The following is a 16,973-nucleotide window of genomic DNA, read 5'->3' on the forward strand; positions in this document are numbered from 1 at the left end:
TCGAACCCAAAGGAGTCAACGGCTCTGCAAAAAAAAAAAATGTGGATCAAACAGTATCCATATTTAGCTACAGATAGGATTATATACACAGCTCAGCAGACAGAAACATACAAGAAAGGATTAGATACATAGCTCAGCAGGCAGTATCGCACACAACAGGCTGTGTATCAGGCACACATACATGATAGAATTAGATATGCATGTGATTTGATGTGCTTGCTGATTCAAGCTGATGGTGAGGAAAGAGCCTGTGGACTGTCAGTGATTTGATTTAGACACTGAGTGAGAAATAGACTAGCGGGATTCATGTGTGGGTGTAGTAAGATGACCACAGGAGGTGTAGTGGGTTTAGGGTTTAGCTGCTGCAAACTGAAAAGTGGGGGGGAACTTATCACTCTGCAGTGCATCCTTTATCAACAATGTTGCCTATTCAACAAAACACGAAACTAGGAAAGTAAAATCTGCCAGGATAGTCTGATGCCCAGGCAGGGGAAAATAAAGCTCAGACATGAAAACAGGGACTGGGGGCATATATATGCATGATGAGGGGTGTTAGGAGCACATAACAAGTATTTTGATTTTAAAACCGGACAACCTCTTTAAGTAAAATACAGGTGCAATGTACCTCCTGGTGTCCTGCATTACCACTGTCCAGATTGTGGTGGCATGAGTGAGTTGTTTGAGGGAGCTATGCAGTGGTAGTAAGATGGTGTCAGGGAAATTGGCGTTATATACAGGCTGATTAACCGTGATACCAAAATCAGCTGCCTAAATGAAAGCATGCTCATTTATTCCTTCACTACAAAGTGTAAATTTCTTCTGAGCTTCTTTTTGTAATATGAATTTGTCCCACTTACCTGACAGAGGGCTTGTTTTTGTTTAACGTTCAAACCAAGAAGGAGAATTTGTGATGTTTTATCCCTTATGATTGTTGGTTGAGAGATACTATTAGTGGGTTAATTAATCAAGTTCACTTGATTTCTGATATTACTTCCCTAAGAGTCCACAGTTTCCGCCAAGCCACGTCCACCTGTGGCAGCCAAAGAATGTATGATTTTGCAGGTGGGAGGATCTTGGTCATTTGCATTCAACCATACCTCTTGGTCATACCTTTAGGCTTTAAACTGTCCTGGGGGAATATAGTGATTGTATGCTAGGGTACACCTTAGTCTGGGAATCCCACTGAATTTAAGTATCCTGTTCTTAGGCTATACCCCACTGTGGAATAGCACATTAGCATACGCACAAATCCTGATTAACTTGATACACAGCAATTTTACGCCATTGGCACCTCTACGTTCTATTCATTTTAATAAGTAGGTTGAGCTTTGGTGGGCTGAGCTATAGGGAAGATGTCTTAATATCATCCCTACAATCCCATGTCTGTAAATCTCAATATGCATTTAAAAACACACTCAATGTAAACTGTATTAGGCTACTGTGACACTAGCTTTTTTACTGGATCTGGCAGGGTTCAGAAAAAAAAAACATTCAGTTGCGGATAATACAACCATCTGCATCTGTTATGAACGGATTCGGTTGTACTATCTTTAACATAGCCAAGACGGATCCGTCATGAACTCCATTGAAAGTCAATGGGGACAGATTTGTTTTCTATTGTGTTAGATTGTGTCAGAGAGAACTGCACTGTTCACATCAGTCTTCATTAAAACATAGCTGCTATTCACACAGCACACTGCAACGTGATCTACATGCTAAAACTCCATTTTAAAATCTAAACCACGGTGTAGGTTTCGGGTAAAATAGCATTGAAAAAAATTATTGACTGAAATCAAAAGAGGTTTGAGCAATTTGTATGAGTAACAAAATTTACACAAACACTCAACACCACAGCATGCTAAAATGGAAGTGAGTGGGTTTACCTACTTGTCTATGCAGCCAACCATGTAGTAGACCATCGGGAACCAACAGATCGCATCCAGAAAATGCATATCGGGCCTAACATTGAGATTAGAAGACAAACATACTGTTTAATATTAATGCCCTCAGATAACGCATCTGCTGTATAACATTCATATATCTCAAAAATAATTCACATAATGGATTATAAAAAAATAACTCAAACTAAAATATCTAGAACATAACAAGACGCGACTGGGCAAGTGCAGCTGAAAAAATAATCTGTTCATGATTTATAGCAGTTACACTGTATTTTAATATGAATGAAAGTGTCATTTCCAGACGACAAGAACAGCATGATAAATGTGATGCACTTGGCTTGTGTAATAAGCATTAGATTCTGTATGAAAGCGGAATGTACGGTACTCGCCACCTTTCAATTTTATTAAAGACCATGCCTAAATCAATACTGAACATGACATTAGGCAACAGTTTGATAAGACAGCACAGAGTACAAACAGTTTCCATGACTATAAAAGCCATAGATGAAAGCATGTTGAAAGGTGACCAGACTTTGGGGACTGTGATGGCTCTCCCAAATATATCATACCCGCCAAGTGTTGCACCTTTTAGAAGGACATTCCTTGATTTTAGATCAAAATTTTCTGCCCCTCTTTGTTCCTCCACAGCTTTTCCATCATAACAAACAATAACCTACCCATCGAATAGGGTTCGGGTATAACTGTTAGGCCTCTTTCACACTACAGTATTTTGCGTTCCGTATACGGTCCGTTTTTTGCGTTCCGTATACGGTCCGTATACGGAACCATTCATTTCAATGGTTCCGCAAAAAAACGGAATGTGTTCCGTATGCATTCCGTTTCCGTATTTCCGTTTTTCCGTTCCGTTGAAAAGATAGAACATGTCCTATATTTGGCCGCAAATCACAGTCCGTGGCTCCATTCAAGTCAATGGGTCCGCAAAAAAAACGGAACACATACGGAAATGCATCCGTATGTCTTCCGTATCCGTTCCGTTTTTTGCGGAAGCATCTATTGAAAATGTTATGCCCAGCCCAATTTTTAATATGAAATTACTGTATACTGTAGTTGCCATACAGAAAAACGGAACGGAACAACGGAACGGAAACGGAACCACAACGGAAGCAAAAAACGGAACAACGGATCCGTGAAAAACGGAACGCAAAACACTGAATTCAACATACTGTAGTGTGAAAGAGGCCTAAGGCTGGGAAGTAGAACCCCCACTGATCATGAAGACCAGGATCCCAAGTTCCATATATCAATGGAGCTTTGGCCAAGCATGCACAATACTGCCCAACTGCCCAATATCTGAGTACAGCACTTAGCTGTGTCTGGCTATCCTATAGACAGTGGATGGGGCAGTAGTGTCTCTCACTTTTGACTAAATAATTTGATTTGCATTAAGAAGTCTACAATCTTGCTTTGTCTATCTTACATAACAGTACTTTGGTTAGTATTTTGCTTCAGTAGTAATAGGCCAAGGCTGGGAGTAGGGGTGTAAACATTGCCATTGTGTTTTCTCTGTAGGTTACACTTTTAGTTTTGGTTTACAAATAGTGATGTAAAATGCATGGCCTGAAAGGGAAACTATATCTAGAAAGAGGGAAAGTATATCTAGAACAGATAAATTTAGTATCTCATTATTGATAATTTAGTTTTAATTAATTTAGTTAGTACTTTGACATTAAATATTAAACACTAAATATTGTCCTGAGAGGTAATGTATTAGAGTGCAAAAAGTGTTTGCTAGAGCAGAGTAACCTCAGTTTACAATGCTGCAGCAATCTGTTGTTCTCTTGACTGGCCGGGATAAACATGTAGTAGAGAGCTAAGGACAATGGCAATTAGAGATGAGTGAAAAATTTGATTAGGCTGCTTCTCCGAATTTCACAAAGAATTTTGAATATTTGCGAATTACTTCATCACGGACCAAATTCCATTGTATGTAGGGGACACAATGATGGTGATCTTGCCGCCCCCATCATTGAACCCTTCAGATGCCGCATTCAACATGATTGCGTCATCTGACAGTCATATTGATGCCTTTCAAGTGTTAATCAGGGGTTAAAAACAAATAAATTCATACCCACCTCATCCATTTGCTCGTGGAGAAGCCATCACGACCATCTTGGTTGAAGAAAACATGATGGAGTCAGTGCACCCGGCGCAAAATTTGGTGTGTCTTCTTCAATCAAGATGACCATGATGGCTTCTCTGCAAAAAAATAAAATAAAATAAATCTTTTTTTTTCTCATCCCCCTTCAGTCACTCCAGGATCTCACTCTCCCCCAGTGCAGCTTGATTTACTTGATATTCAAAGCCCACAGAGGAGCAGTGCATTAAGGAGGAGGAGGAGTAATGCCAGCCAAACTAATGTGTATAATTTTAGGTAGTTGTGGTGCTCTAATTTAGGCTACTTTAACACTTGCGTTCAGAGCGGATCCGTCTGGTGTCTGCACAGACGGATCCGCTCCTATAATGCAGACGATGGGATCCGTTCAGAACGGATCCGTCTGCATTATAGTTTAGAAAAAATTGTGAAAGTTGCTCAGACGGATCCGTCCAGACTTTACATTGAAAGTCAATGGGGGACGGATCAGTTTGAAATTGAGCCATATTGTGTCAACTTCAAATGGATCCGTCCCATTGACTTACATTGTAAGTCTGGATGGATCCGTTTGCCTCCGCACGGCCAGGCAGACACCTGAACGCTGCAAGCAGCATTCAGGTGTCCGCCTGCTGAGCGGAGTGGAGGACAAACAGAGCCAGACTGATGCATTCTGAGCGAATCCGCATCCACTCAGAATGCATTGGGGCTGTACGGATCTGTTCCTTCAAACGGAACTCACAAGCGGAGCCCCGAACGCTAGTGTGAAAGTAGCCTAAGTCTCCATCTCCACGCCTCCTTTGACTGACTGGTGGTTTGACAGAGATTAAGTGAGCCTCTCTGGACAAGAAATTGTATAGAATAGAGTTACTCAATAAAACATCCACCCATTTTTAATAAAGAAAAAAAAAAACTTAGTGCTCTGTAAAGAAAATAATATACCAGTGAGGTAGATAAACCAATAACAGCCCTATGTGTCTGCATGGTGTGGAATTTTTTACTGAACACAGTAGCCGTTAAGTGCTCATGACACTAAAACTAGTCTCCCGTTATGACAAGAAATGATTGTAAGCGATGCATTGTAACAGTTTCCATTATCAAATCGTAAAATAATACAGTTTTTTGTTCTAAGTTCCAGTTCAAGGCTTTATACACATCATGGCTATACACGTAACAAAGATCTCATAGAAATCTGTGCCCTTAACTGCACTGTGCATTGAGAGATAATTGTGTCATTCTATAGTGGTATACACTGCATAATAGCACACAGAGTGCCTTATGGTCCACAATATGGACCTGCAGGAAATGGTATATTCTTCTAAATCTTTCCCTTTGGCTTAGCATATTCCAAGATGTGTGGCATTAGATAACCAGATTTTCTAAATAAATATGAGTTTGTGATATTGTTATAAGATGTCTATTCTGTGTGTACCTATGTGTGGCCACCCAGTGGCTGCTTTGTTGATTGCAGTTTGTCAAGAGTTCATGTGAGATTTTTATATAGCAGGTCGTTCCAGATGTGGCAATACCTAATATGTGTACTTTTATTAATTTGTTTAAGTTTTAAACAATAAAAGCATTTTGTGACTGCCATTTTTTTTTTTTTTTTTTGACCGATTGTCTTATGTAGGGGCTCATTTTCTGTGGGAGAAGGTGATGGTTTGATACTATTTTGGAGTACATACGACTTTTTGATTGCTTGGTATTGCACTTTTTGTTGTGTAAGGTGACACAAAATACCTTTTTTGGCACAGTTTTATTTCTTTTTTTACTATGTTTTTCTGTATATTATGTGATATATTCATAGAGCTGATTGTTTCTATTTTCTATTATAAAATCAGGGGAAAGGGGTGTTTGTTTTTTACTTGAAACTTTATTTTTTTATTGTTAAAAACACTTTATTTTAACTTTTTTTAACCTTATTTTTGTCCCACTTTTGGGGGTCTGATCCCCTGTGAAATGCATTACAAACTTCTGTATTGTAATGAATTGCTTGTCAGTGTATTACACTGTGTAATACACTAACAGATGCCCAGGAGACCCATCCTGGGGCTGGATCTCCTAGGCTTCCATAGAAGGCAGGTCCCGATACCTCTGCAAGTCAACCAGCTGCCTTCTCAGTGCGGGCACCCAATAGGAGCCTTCAACCATCACAAACGCCTTCCGTGCCGCAGTCAGCGCTGACCGCAACATAGAAAGGGTTAATCCGCCGGAATCACTGTGAAATCAGGGACCTTCTATCAGTAACTGTCGAGCCCCTGCACTGATCGGGCGCGGGCTGCTCAGGTGCCCGCCCGATCAGCATGACGCAATGGTATTTCAATTTGCGGGAAGTCACTACCCGCTATGACGTACTATTACGTCATTGGTCCAGAAGGTGTTAAAAAGTTTACACTGTATATTGGCACTCAGGTTTGGCTAGTGAGGTCTCTGGACAAGAATGTGGAAGCAGTAGTGTGGTGAAACAGAGATTGAGGCCCTGAAAATCCTGCTCAACAGTTGTGTACCACATTCAATGCCTTGATCCTTTACCACCAACTGCAGAAATGATTCTCTAAAACTGCATAGACCCTCCTATATGCTCCATGGATTGTTGCAGATTGTTATTCAACTTTTTTAATATATTTTCTATTTTGTTTTTACCCCAGAGGAATAACGGTCAAACATTTTCCAACAATATCAGTTTTTGCCAGATTTCTCTGGAATTTTTGGGAACGTCAGGTTTCCTGACTGAGTTTTGGAAGCCACAATTTGGTGTGGATCATAAAATGAGAGAAATACATTTTTTCCTTTTTTTTTATTATACACTTCTGGTTTTGATTTCCAAAACTGCAGAAACCTGACCATGTGGCGGTAGCCTCAGTGTGTTGTGAACATCTTCTGATTTCAAAGGGAAATTAGCTTGATGTTTCTTTAGGGTATGGCCCGACAATGCGGCTGAACACATGTGGCTAAACCACATCCACCCGTGACACCCACTGGGCATGTGATTTTGCGGCTTTTGGTCACCAAGTCTGTACTCTTATTGTCCACAATTTCCATGGATACACAATGGAATTTCTGTATCTCAAACTTACTAATATCTTCAGAAAACATGTAGAAACTCTGTTTGGAAATTTAAACTTGGCAGGGATCTTGTTCACACAAGTTGTCCTACCACATTACGGACTTGAGCTTCACTCAGTTTGGGCACTATCACATGACATTTTGATGCAGTTCAGGAGGGGATAGTAAAGGGAAGTACGTATGAAAGATTTTATTTCTCTCATTTTTTTATGTACTCATTGCTTTAGGTGCAAAAACTGCATAAAAAAACAGGTATGGCCACAAATTCAGGTTTCTTATTGCTGTTTTGGAAGCCAAAATCAGAAAGGGCTCATAAGAGGAGAGAAATTATAAAGGGTAGATACAACTTCTTCTCTTTTTTGTCACTCCTGGTTTGGCTTCCAAAACATGCATCAGTAAACCTGAATGTACCCTCAGAGTCCTTCTACAGTTTAATAAGTTCTGATTAATCAAATGATTGTCGTTGTTCATTAGAACCTGTTTATATCACATTTTGGCAATGCACCAGCAATGTAGTTACAATATGTTTTCATGGAAAACTGATATGTCCACAGGATGAATACATGTACCTTTTTTTTTTTTTTTGTAACATGAACAAACCAAAAACTGCAACTTGCTTTTTTTCTATTATCATAGTTATGCAATTAAAATAAAATGTAAGTCAGAACTAAAGTCTTCTGGTGAAGGCTATTGAAGGGTGATAATGTAATATTGAACTATGCTAAGTATTATGCTAAATCTAATAATAAAAAAACACTAATTTCTTTGTATAAAGCCCATTTAAGTATAAGACAAACAAACATGCCCTCTGCAGAATAGCCTGGTCAGTTTTGTAATATGTTTATATGAAAATTCATGCACATTAAATGTCATAACAGTTTTGTTCTCTTCACTGTGACATTTATATAATGCCACCAACCTAATGTGTTATCAACTGCCTAAGCATGAATGTTCACCTATTGCAGAATCATAATTGCCCATCTGAGTTTTAATCTACCCCATGAGGGCTGCGGTAAACTAATCCAAATTTAAGCTCCAGTCTGAATCTTCAAAAGCAAGGTCACCATTTTCCAATCTACAAGAACAGATTGCAAAAATAACAGCATGCCTATCATGTCTGTAAAAATAAATCTGAGCAGAAAAGCAGCCTTTAACTAACTAACATTTCTCTATAATGTATCATCCGTTTTAGACCATTATTATGGAAAGGGAGCTGGAAGTTTATTATTCAAACCTGGAGGTAAGGTGTGAAGTGTTTTTTTTTTTTTTTTTTTTACAATACTGGAGAATACAATCCATTGACAAAAAATAATGCACCAAGAAAAAGTTGTTGGAATGGAATTAAACTTTATATGAGTGATTAAAGATTAATGTATTTGGGGGAAATTGGACAGTTGAAAGGAGGCTCTAGTACCTATAAGGCCGCCTCTAGCCTGGATACAAGATGAGATACAGTTGGGCATGGAGCCATACAGGTTCTCTATGGTCCGGAGCCCATAGATGCTACACCCAGCTGGTCTCATAAATGCTCGATTGGCAATATATCTGGAGTTAATTAACAAAAGCAAATGAGTACTAAAAAATTCCTTGAATAATTCACTTTTTATTAAACACAATTTAAAAAGATTATATCATAATTACAGTAGGGATACAAATACTTAACGTCAGGTCTCATTCTCAATGCCTAGTTCATATTAGTAAAATAGTCCATTGTGTGCAAGAAAAATAATTGTATATCCTGCATCTATTTAATTTCCTATAAAAGGATAAATTGTGAAATAAGGGCGCTACAATGCCACCTTAGTAAATATCCCTCTCACCTATTCAATCGTTCCAGACGTGCTTGTACAAGTAACATTCCTGGGAAACTCTTTCTGTGTGTGTGTGTGGAGGCGAGCATTATGCTGCTGAAAAATCTTAGTTGGAAGCGCTGCCAACACATGTGAAATGAAGGGACTCAGTTTAAAAAAAATGCTTTAGTTCCTCACACTTTTATGCAATCATTTTGTTCAACCCACTGAATTAAAGCTAAAGGTCTGAACTTCAACTGCATCAGAATTTTTTTGTACAAAAGCCATTGTGGTAATGTACAGAACAAAAATTATATAAATGTTGTCTGTGTCCAAATATACAGTATATGGACCTAACTGTATATTTCTCTCTGGGTGCATATTTTTTATTTTTTGTCAGTGTATTTCAAACATTTCAAAGTTGAAGTACTTATTCTTAACCACCTCAGCTCCCCTAGCTTAAACCCCCTTAATGACCAGACCACTTTTTACAATTCTGCACTACACTACTTTCACGGTTTTTTGCTCGGTCATACAACTTACCACCCAAATGAATTTTACCTCCTTTTCTTCTCACTAATAGAACTTTAATTTGGTGGTATTTCATTGCTGCTGACATTTTTACTTTTGGTTGTAAAATTTTTCAAATAAAACTAGATTTCTATATAATTTTTTCTATAAATTTATTGTTCTACATGTCTTTGATAAAAAAATAAATAAATGCAATAAGTGTATATTTATTGGTTTGGGTAAAAGTTACAGCGTTTACAAACTATGGTACAAAAATGTGAATTTCCGCATTTTGAAGCAGCTCTGACTTTCTGAGCACCTGTCATGTTTCCTGAGGTTCTACAATGCCAGTTTTTTTCCAAAGTTGTCATTTGACCCAGCATGGGTATATGTAAAAATACACCCCAAAATACATTGCCCTACTTCTTCTGAGTACGGAGATACCACATGTGTGACAGTTTTTTGCAGCCAAGATGCGCAAAGGGGCCCAATTTCAGGATTTCACAGGGCATTTTTACGCATTTGGATTCCAAATTAATTCTCACGCTTTTGGTCCCCTAAAATGCTAGGGCAGTATAAATACCCCAATGTGACCCCATTTTGGAAAGAAGACACCCCAAGTTATACTGTGAGGGGCATGGCGAGTTCCTAGAATTTTTTATTTTTTTTGGCACAAGTTAGCGGAAAATGATATATATATTTTTTTTTCTTACAAGGTCTCATATTCCACTAACTTATGACAAAAAATAAAACTTTACATGAACTCGCCATGCCCCTCACAAAATACCTTGGGGTGTCTTCTTTCCAAAATGTGGTAACTTGTGGGGTATTTATACTGCCCTGGCATTTTAGGGGGCCTAAAGCTTGAGAAGTAGTTTGAAATACAAATGCGTAAAAAATGCCCTGTGAAATCCTAAAGGTGCTCTTTAGAATTTGGGCCCCTTTGCGCACCTAGCCTGCAAAAAAGTGTCACACGTGGTATCGCCGAAGTCAGAAGAAGTAGGTCAATGTGTTTTGGGGTGTATTTTTACATATACCCATACTGGGTGAGAGAAATATCTCAGTAAAAGTCAACTTTTCCCATTTTTTTTATACAAAGTTGTCATTTGACAGAGCTATTTCTCTCACCCAGCATGGGTATACGTAAAAAGACACCCCAAAACACATTGCCCTACTTCTCCTGAGTATGGCGATACCACATGTGTGACACTTTTTTGCAGCCTAGGTGTGCAAAGGAGCCCAAATTCCAATAAGCACCTTTTAGGAGGGCATTTTTTTACATTTGGATTCCAGACTTCTTCTCATGCTTTAGGGCCCCTAAAATGCCAGGGCAGTATAAATACCCCACATGTGACCCAATTATGGAAAGAAGACACCCCAAAGTATTCCGTGAGGGTCCTGGCAAGTTCATAGAAGATTTTTTTTTTTTTTGGCACAAGTTAGCAGATATTTTTTTTTTCTCACAAAGTCTCCCTATCCGCTAACTTGGGACAAAAAGTTCAATCTTTCATGGACTCAATAGGCCCCTCAGCGAATACCTTGGGGTGTCTTCTTTCCAAAATGGGGTTATTTGTGGGGTGTTTGTACTGCCCTGGCATTTGAGGGTCTCCACAATCATTACATGTATGGCCAGCATTAGGAGTTTCTGCTATTCTCCTTATATTGAGCATATGGGTAAGGAGATTTCAGCCTCTGGGCTGAAAGAAAAACTGAACGTCACAGATTTCTTCATTCGCATCAATCAATGTGGATGAAAAAATCTCTGCCCAAAAAATGTGCCAAAAATGGAGGGGAAAGGCATCTGCCAGGACATAGGAGCTCCACCCAACATCCAAACCCACTCAGCTCGTATGCCCTGGCAAACCCGATTTCTCCATTCACATCAATTGATGTGGATGAATAAATCATTGCCAGAATTTTTTTATATTTTTTTTTTATATACAAAGTGTTTGCCAAAACATATGAACATCGCCCCTCAGCTCATAAGCCTCGGCAAATGTATATTTTTTAATGCAGAGGAGAAATCTCATCTTGCAGCGCCGCATACACCGACTTTTGTGTAATCTGACAGCAGCGCAATGCTTCTGTCAGAATGCACATCAGTGCTGCAGCTAGTCGATCGGTTGGTCCACCTAGAAGGTAAGAAATCAAAACAAAAAAAATAAAACAGGCCGCAGCGCAATAAATTTATTAAAATTAACTTTAGATAAAATTTGAAACAGAACATTAAATTTGAAAAACTTTAGTGAACTTTTGGAACATTAACTTTTTTGCTTACCTGTGATTTTTTATTTTTTTTGCCTTTATAGGACAAACCTCTCCTTCCCCATGGGACAATGTGCAAAGCGCAAATCACCCAGAGATGTGGCGAAGTACATTATGCACTTTGTCCCAGGTGAAAGGAGAGGTTTGCAGCTGTGAGTGAAAGGGCCCTAAGAGCCCTGTGTGCCTGTCCTGTGTGACGCAATCCCTATACTAATAGTGTACCTGTGTGTGGTACTTCCGGAAACACTCCCCTAAGCATAGGGCAGGGTGGTCAGGGCAGTCAGGACAGAAATGGCGGGTGTCACTCCACTCCTGCTACAGACACAATTTTTTTTCGGGGTGGCGGTTGGTTTGAGAGGCCAGCAACGACATTGGGGAAATGTCGCTTGTGTAGACGGCTCACTACACTGGTGGTTGTGGCCACGGAACCTCCTGGATACAGGAGGTTCTCGATGATCTCTTCCTGAAATTTGAGGAAGGATCTTGTTCTCCCAGCCTTACTGTAGAGAACAAAACTATTATACAGTGCCAATTGAATTAAATATACAGACACCTTCTTATACCAGCGTCTGGTCCTGCGGGAAAGTAAATAAGGAGCCAACATCTGGTCATTGAAGTCCACCCCTCCCATGAGCGAATTATAGTTGTGGACACAGAGGGGCTTTTCAATGACTCCAGTTGCTCGTTCAATTTCGATTGTCGTGTCTGCGTGAATGGAGGAGAGCATGTAAACGTCACGCTTGTCTCTCCATTTCACAGCAAGCAGTTCTTCGTTACACAAGGCAGCCCTCTCCCCCCTTGCAAGACGGGTGGTAATGAGCCATTGGGGGAAGCCCCGGCGACTAGGTTGCGTGGTGCCACAGCAGCCAATCTGTTCTAAAAACAAATGCCTGAAGAGGGGCACACTTGTGTAAAAATTATCCACATAAAGATGGTACCCCTTGCCAAATAAGGGTGACACCGAGTCCCAGACTGTCTTCCCACTGCTCCCCAGGTAGTCAGGGCAACCGACCAGCTCCAGGGTCTGATCTTTACCCTCATAGACTCGAACTTTTTGCGTATAGCCTGTGGCCCTTTCACAGAGCTTATACAATTTGACCCCATAGCGGGCGCGCTTGCTTGGGATGTATTGTTTGAAGCCAAGGCGCCCGGAAAAATGTATAAGGGACTCGTCTATGCAGATGTTTTGCTCAGGGGTATACAAATTTGGTGTTAAAGTGGTCTATGAGGGGCTGAATTTTGTGGAGCCGGTCAAAAGCTGGGTGGCCTCTGGGACGAGAGGTGCTGTTGTCACTAAAGTGCAGGAAACGCAGGATGGTCTCAAATCGCGTCCTGGACATGGCAGCAGAGAACATGGGCATGTGATTAATTGGGTTTGTGGACCAATATGACCGCAATTTATGCTTTTTTGTCAGGCCCATGTTGAGGAGAAGGCCCAGAAAAGTTTTAAATTCGGAAACGTGGACGGGTTTCCACCGGAAAGACTGGGCATAAAAGCTTCCCGGGTTGGCGGCTTTAAATTGAGTGGCATACCGGTTTGTTTCTGCCACGACTAAGTCCAAGAGCTCCGCAGTCAAGAACAGCTAAAAAAAAAAACTGTGCTGATCCGATCTGAGCTGTCTCAACCCGGACTCCAGACTGGGCGGTGAAAGGGGGAACTACTGGTGCGGCTGAAGTTGGGGACTGCCAATCAGGGTTTGCCAGCACCTCAGGGACTCTAGGGGCTATACGGGCCTGTCTGTGTGGTGGCTGCGACGGGGGAACTAATGCACGTGCCACCGTACTAGCTTCCACTGCCCTTCTGGTGCTCGCCACTTCACCATGTTCTACGGCAGTGCTGGTACTAGGTCCAGGATGGTCTGCGCTGCTGGTGTATGTCTCACTACGTAATCCAGCAGCGCCAGACCCACTCTGCTGCCCTTGACGCGGATCCTGCGCAACCTGTGGTCTAGCAACACAGGGCCGGGTATGCCTGGTGGTATCAGGGACCTCAACCTCATCGTCTGAACTTTGGGTCAGACTGACACTGCTTTCTACAGGTTCATATTCTGACCCGCTGGATTCGTCAGATGAGGGTTCCCATTCCTCATACGACTGGGTCAGAAGCCTGTAGGCCTCTTCAGAAGAATACCTCTTACTTGCCATTTGGTCAACTAAATTTAGGGCGTATTCCCTGAGACTACACAAGAAAAAAAGCAAGCCTGTCTTACAAATGGGAGGGTAGCGAAGTACCGGAAGCCGCTGCGACTGATAAAAAAATATCAAAACAGATTTTTTTTATCGCCGCAGTGCTTGTAAAGTGATTTGTGCAGTGATAAAAAATAAAATAAAAATGAAATTGTCACTGCGGCGGGGCGGGCGTGGGTGAACGCACGCGTGGGCGACTGATCAGGCCTGATCTGGGCAAACACTGCGTTTTGGGTGGAGGGCGAGCTAAGGTGACACTAATACTATTATAGATCTGACTGTGATCAGTTCTGATCACTTACAGATACCATAAAAGTACCAATGCTAATCAGCGAATCAGTGACTGCGGTGCGGTGGGCTGGGCACTAACAAAGGGGCCTAAACTAACCTAACCGTCAATACTAGTGGGAAAAAAAAGTGACAGTTTAAACTGATCACTTTTTTCCCTTTCACTAGTGATTGAAAGGGGTGATCAAGGGGTTAATTGGGGTGATGGGGGTGATCTGGGGCTAAGTTTAGTGTTTGGTGTACTCACAGTGATGTGTGCTCCTCTTCTGGGACCAACCGACGAAAAGGACCAGCAGAGGAGCACAGAAGCCATTTAACACCTTATATTTATAAATATAAGGTGTTAAATGGCTTCTGATTCGATTTTTTTAAAAGTCACCAACCTGCCAGCGCTGATCATTGGCTGGCAGGCTGGTGACGAACTTCTGATGTAACTATTCCCGGCCCGCACTGCGCATGTGCGGGCCGGCTCTGCCCGAAATCTCGTGTCTCGCGAGAAGACGCATTGGCGCGTCTAGGAGGAACAACAGGGCCGCCGCCAGGATGCAATCCTGCGTGCGGTGGTCCTGAGCTGGTAAAAGGGGTTCTCCAGTAATTAAGAAAATAAAATTACTTAAATTACTTAAATATTACTTTGTTATAAATACATCCCCAAATACCTTTCATTAGTTATAATGGCTTGTTTGTGGAGCAATCATCAGGGAAAATAAAATGGCCACTGTCCTATTAGTATACTGAAAACCTGTCCTAATCACACAGGATGACAATTTACTTCACAAGATTGAACTAAAAAGAGCTGCCTCATCCTCCTCTCTGCTCCACATGTGAGGGAATACAGCTGATACGAACTTTAGATGAATCTCTGTAGGAATAAGTACATGAGGAGCCATGAAGTACAGAGAGGAGGGCCAGGACAGACTGTGGTAATGAAGGGCTGTGGTAATGGAGACTACATACAAGTGCTGCTGCTGCTTATTACCATAGTAGTAGGAAGGTGGCCATTGTATTTCCCTAATGAGTGCTCCACAAAGAAAACAAGCCATTGTAAATAATGAAAGGTATTTGGGAATATATTTTTAATAATGTAATATTTAAGTATTTTCATTGTCCTAATTCCCAGAGAACTTTTTTTAATCTGACCTGTTTAGAGGTGGACATGTGGTCATGCAGGTAAAGGGGAACTACCATATTTGGGGTATCTGTCACTAGGAATGGATCCAACCAAACGCCACATAGAGGAGACAAGCACTACCTTCAGCTCACAAATGATGCCATTTTTACCTAGTTTGAACCATTACATACAATGCTAACAAATCAGTGGTTTGTTAGCATTGTATGTAATGTTCAAACTAGGTAAAAATTCATCAAGGTTCCTCCTCTGCTACATAGGTTATTGCAGTGACCAGGAACGGGTTCGCTGACACCACTTTTAGTGCAGTGGCCGGGTCAGGTGGATAATATATCCTGTATTTGTTTGCAACGCCAATTGCAGCATGTGCAGGGTATTATTCCAGGGCCCTTTCAAGGTGTTATAACATACGTCACAGATTCGGAATGCCAGAGTGGTGTAATGGCCTATAATGTCTCTGTAGGATAGTGATAATTGTGTCACGGTGTCTCCTACCTGGGTACGGCTGGACTCAAGGATCCTGGCTCACTTGCAATAAATTTGAGTGCAGTGATAGTAGGAGTAATAATTGAGAAATGTTGCATAAGAAATTATGTCCAGACCTTTAGATGAAGTTCAAACGTTTCTTTACTTGAAATAACTTTCATCCAAGCAGTATGCAGCTTTGGTCTCTTGGTCCCAGCAGGCTTTGGCAATCATTGGCAGGAATGAATACTTCTGCTTTAAATGTCAAACTTGCAGGATAAAACGTCTGCTTGGTAGATCTGTAACTATGGCAGGATTAGCTTCTGCACTTATCTGTACCTTTTGCTTTGTGGGGACAGACTAGCTGAGGAGGAATTGGCTTCTTCTAGGACTCTGGACTTATCTTATAGATGGATTCTCAGGGTATGCTTTCTTCCTGGAACTCTGGAGGTTGTCTGTAGTTTCTGATTTCCTTGTCCAGCTGAGCTGAAGGTGCTCAAGCTGGGTATATGGCTATGTCTCAGCCAAGACTAGGTCCTTGCTGTCCTCCCTATGCAGGGGAGCTCCACAAACACACAAGGGGTGGGCTACACCGACTAAGCTTCCTTCTCCACCCAGACTGCAGGATGTGGGACCATCCCACTTCTCCACACAGGGGAGCCAAGCTGAAATTAACCATTCCAGCTTAGATTCACTAAACTGTAGCTTGTACCTGCCAATGTGTTGCTGCCACCTACTGGTATACCAGAAAAATGACATGAACAATTACTTTTAACATAGATTTATATGCACATTTGTGGAGGACATAATGTAAATTATATCAGATGACAGTATAAAGGCTCTCAGGAGATAGTAGTGGGGTAGAGGTGTGTAGCAACACAACTCTGGGGTATAACACTATGAAAGGGGCCTTCTGTGAGTGGACCCCATTCACAGTTCTTGCAGATGAGCGGTCTGCGGCCTTTGTGCCTGTGTTATTTCCATTCCTGTGAACCAGCCTATCTGTATTGTATATCTTACAGAAAGAAACTCAAGAAAATGTAAAAATAAATGCCTTCTGCCTTAGAAATAGTGGTATTGCTCTGCAGACATAGGGTTGTATGCACAGTGTTAGAATGTGGATGTGGATATTGTATTTAATGTATATATATATATATATATATATATATATATATATAGCACAGACTGCCCCAAATGTACTTTTAACCAGCTGAACAAATGGGCACATTGTACAACAACATTGTTATTAAATTAAGTGCTGT

At 41.0% G+C, this 16,973-nt stretch overlaps 1 protein-coding gene across 1 annotated transcript in view; it reads right to left on the reverse strand.

Annotated features, from left to right (window-relative positions):
* Positions 1-16,973, reverse strand: part of KCNT2 (potassium sodium-activated channel subfamily T member 2) — a 1,405,312-nt gene that overhangs the window by 375,825 nt on the left and 1,012,514 nt on the right. Inside the window, exon 20 of the mRNA XM_044301880.1 lies at positions 1,888-1,959. Within this exon, the coding sequence (XP_044157815.1) occupies positions 1,888-1,959 (72 nt within the window). The remainder of the gene's footprint in view (positions 1-1,887; positions 1,960-16,973) is intronic.

The sequence above is a fragment of the Bufo gargarizans genome, chromosome 7, assembly GCF_014858855.1.
Source record: "Bufo gargarizans isolate SCDJY-AF-19 chromosome 7, ASM1485885v1, whole genome shotgun sequence".
NCBI lineage: Eukaryota > Metazoa > Chordata > Amphibia > Anura > Bufonidae > Bufo > Bufo gargarizans.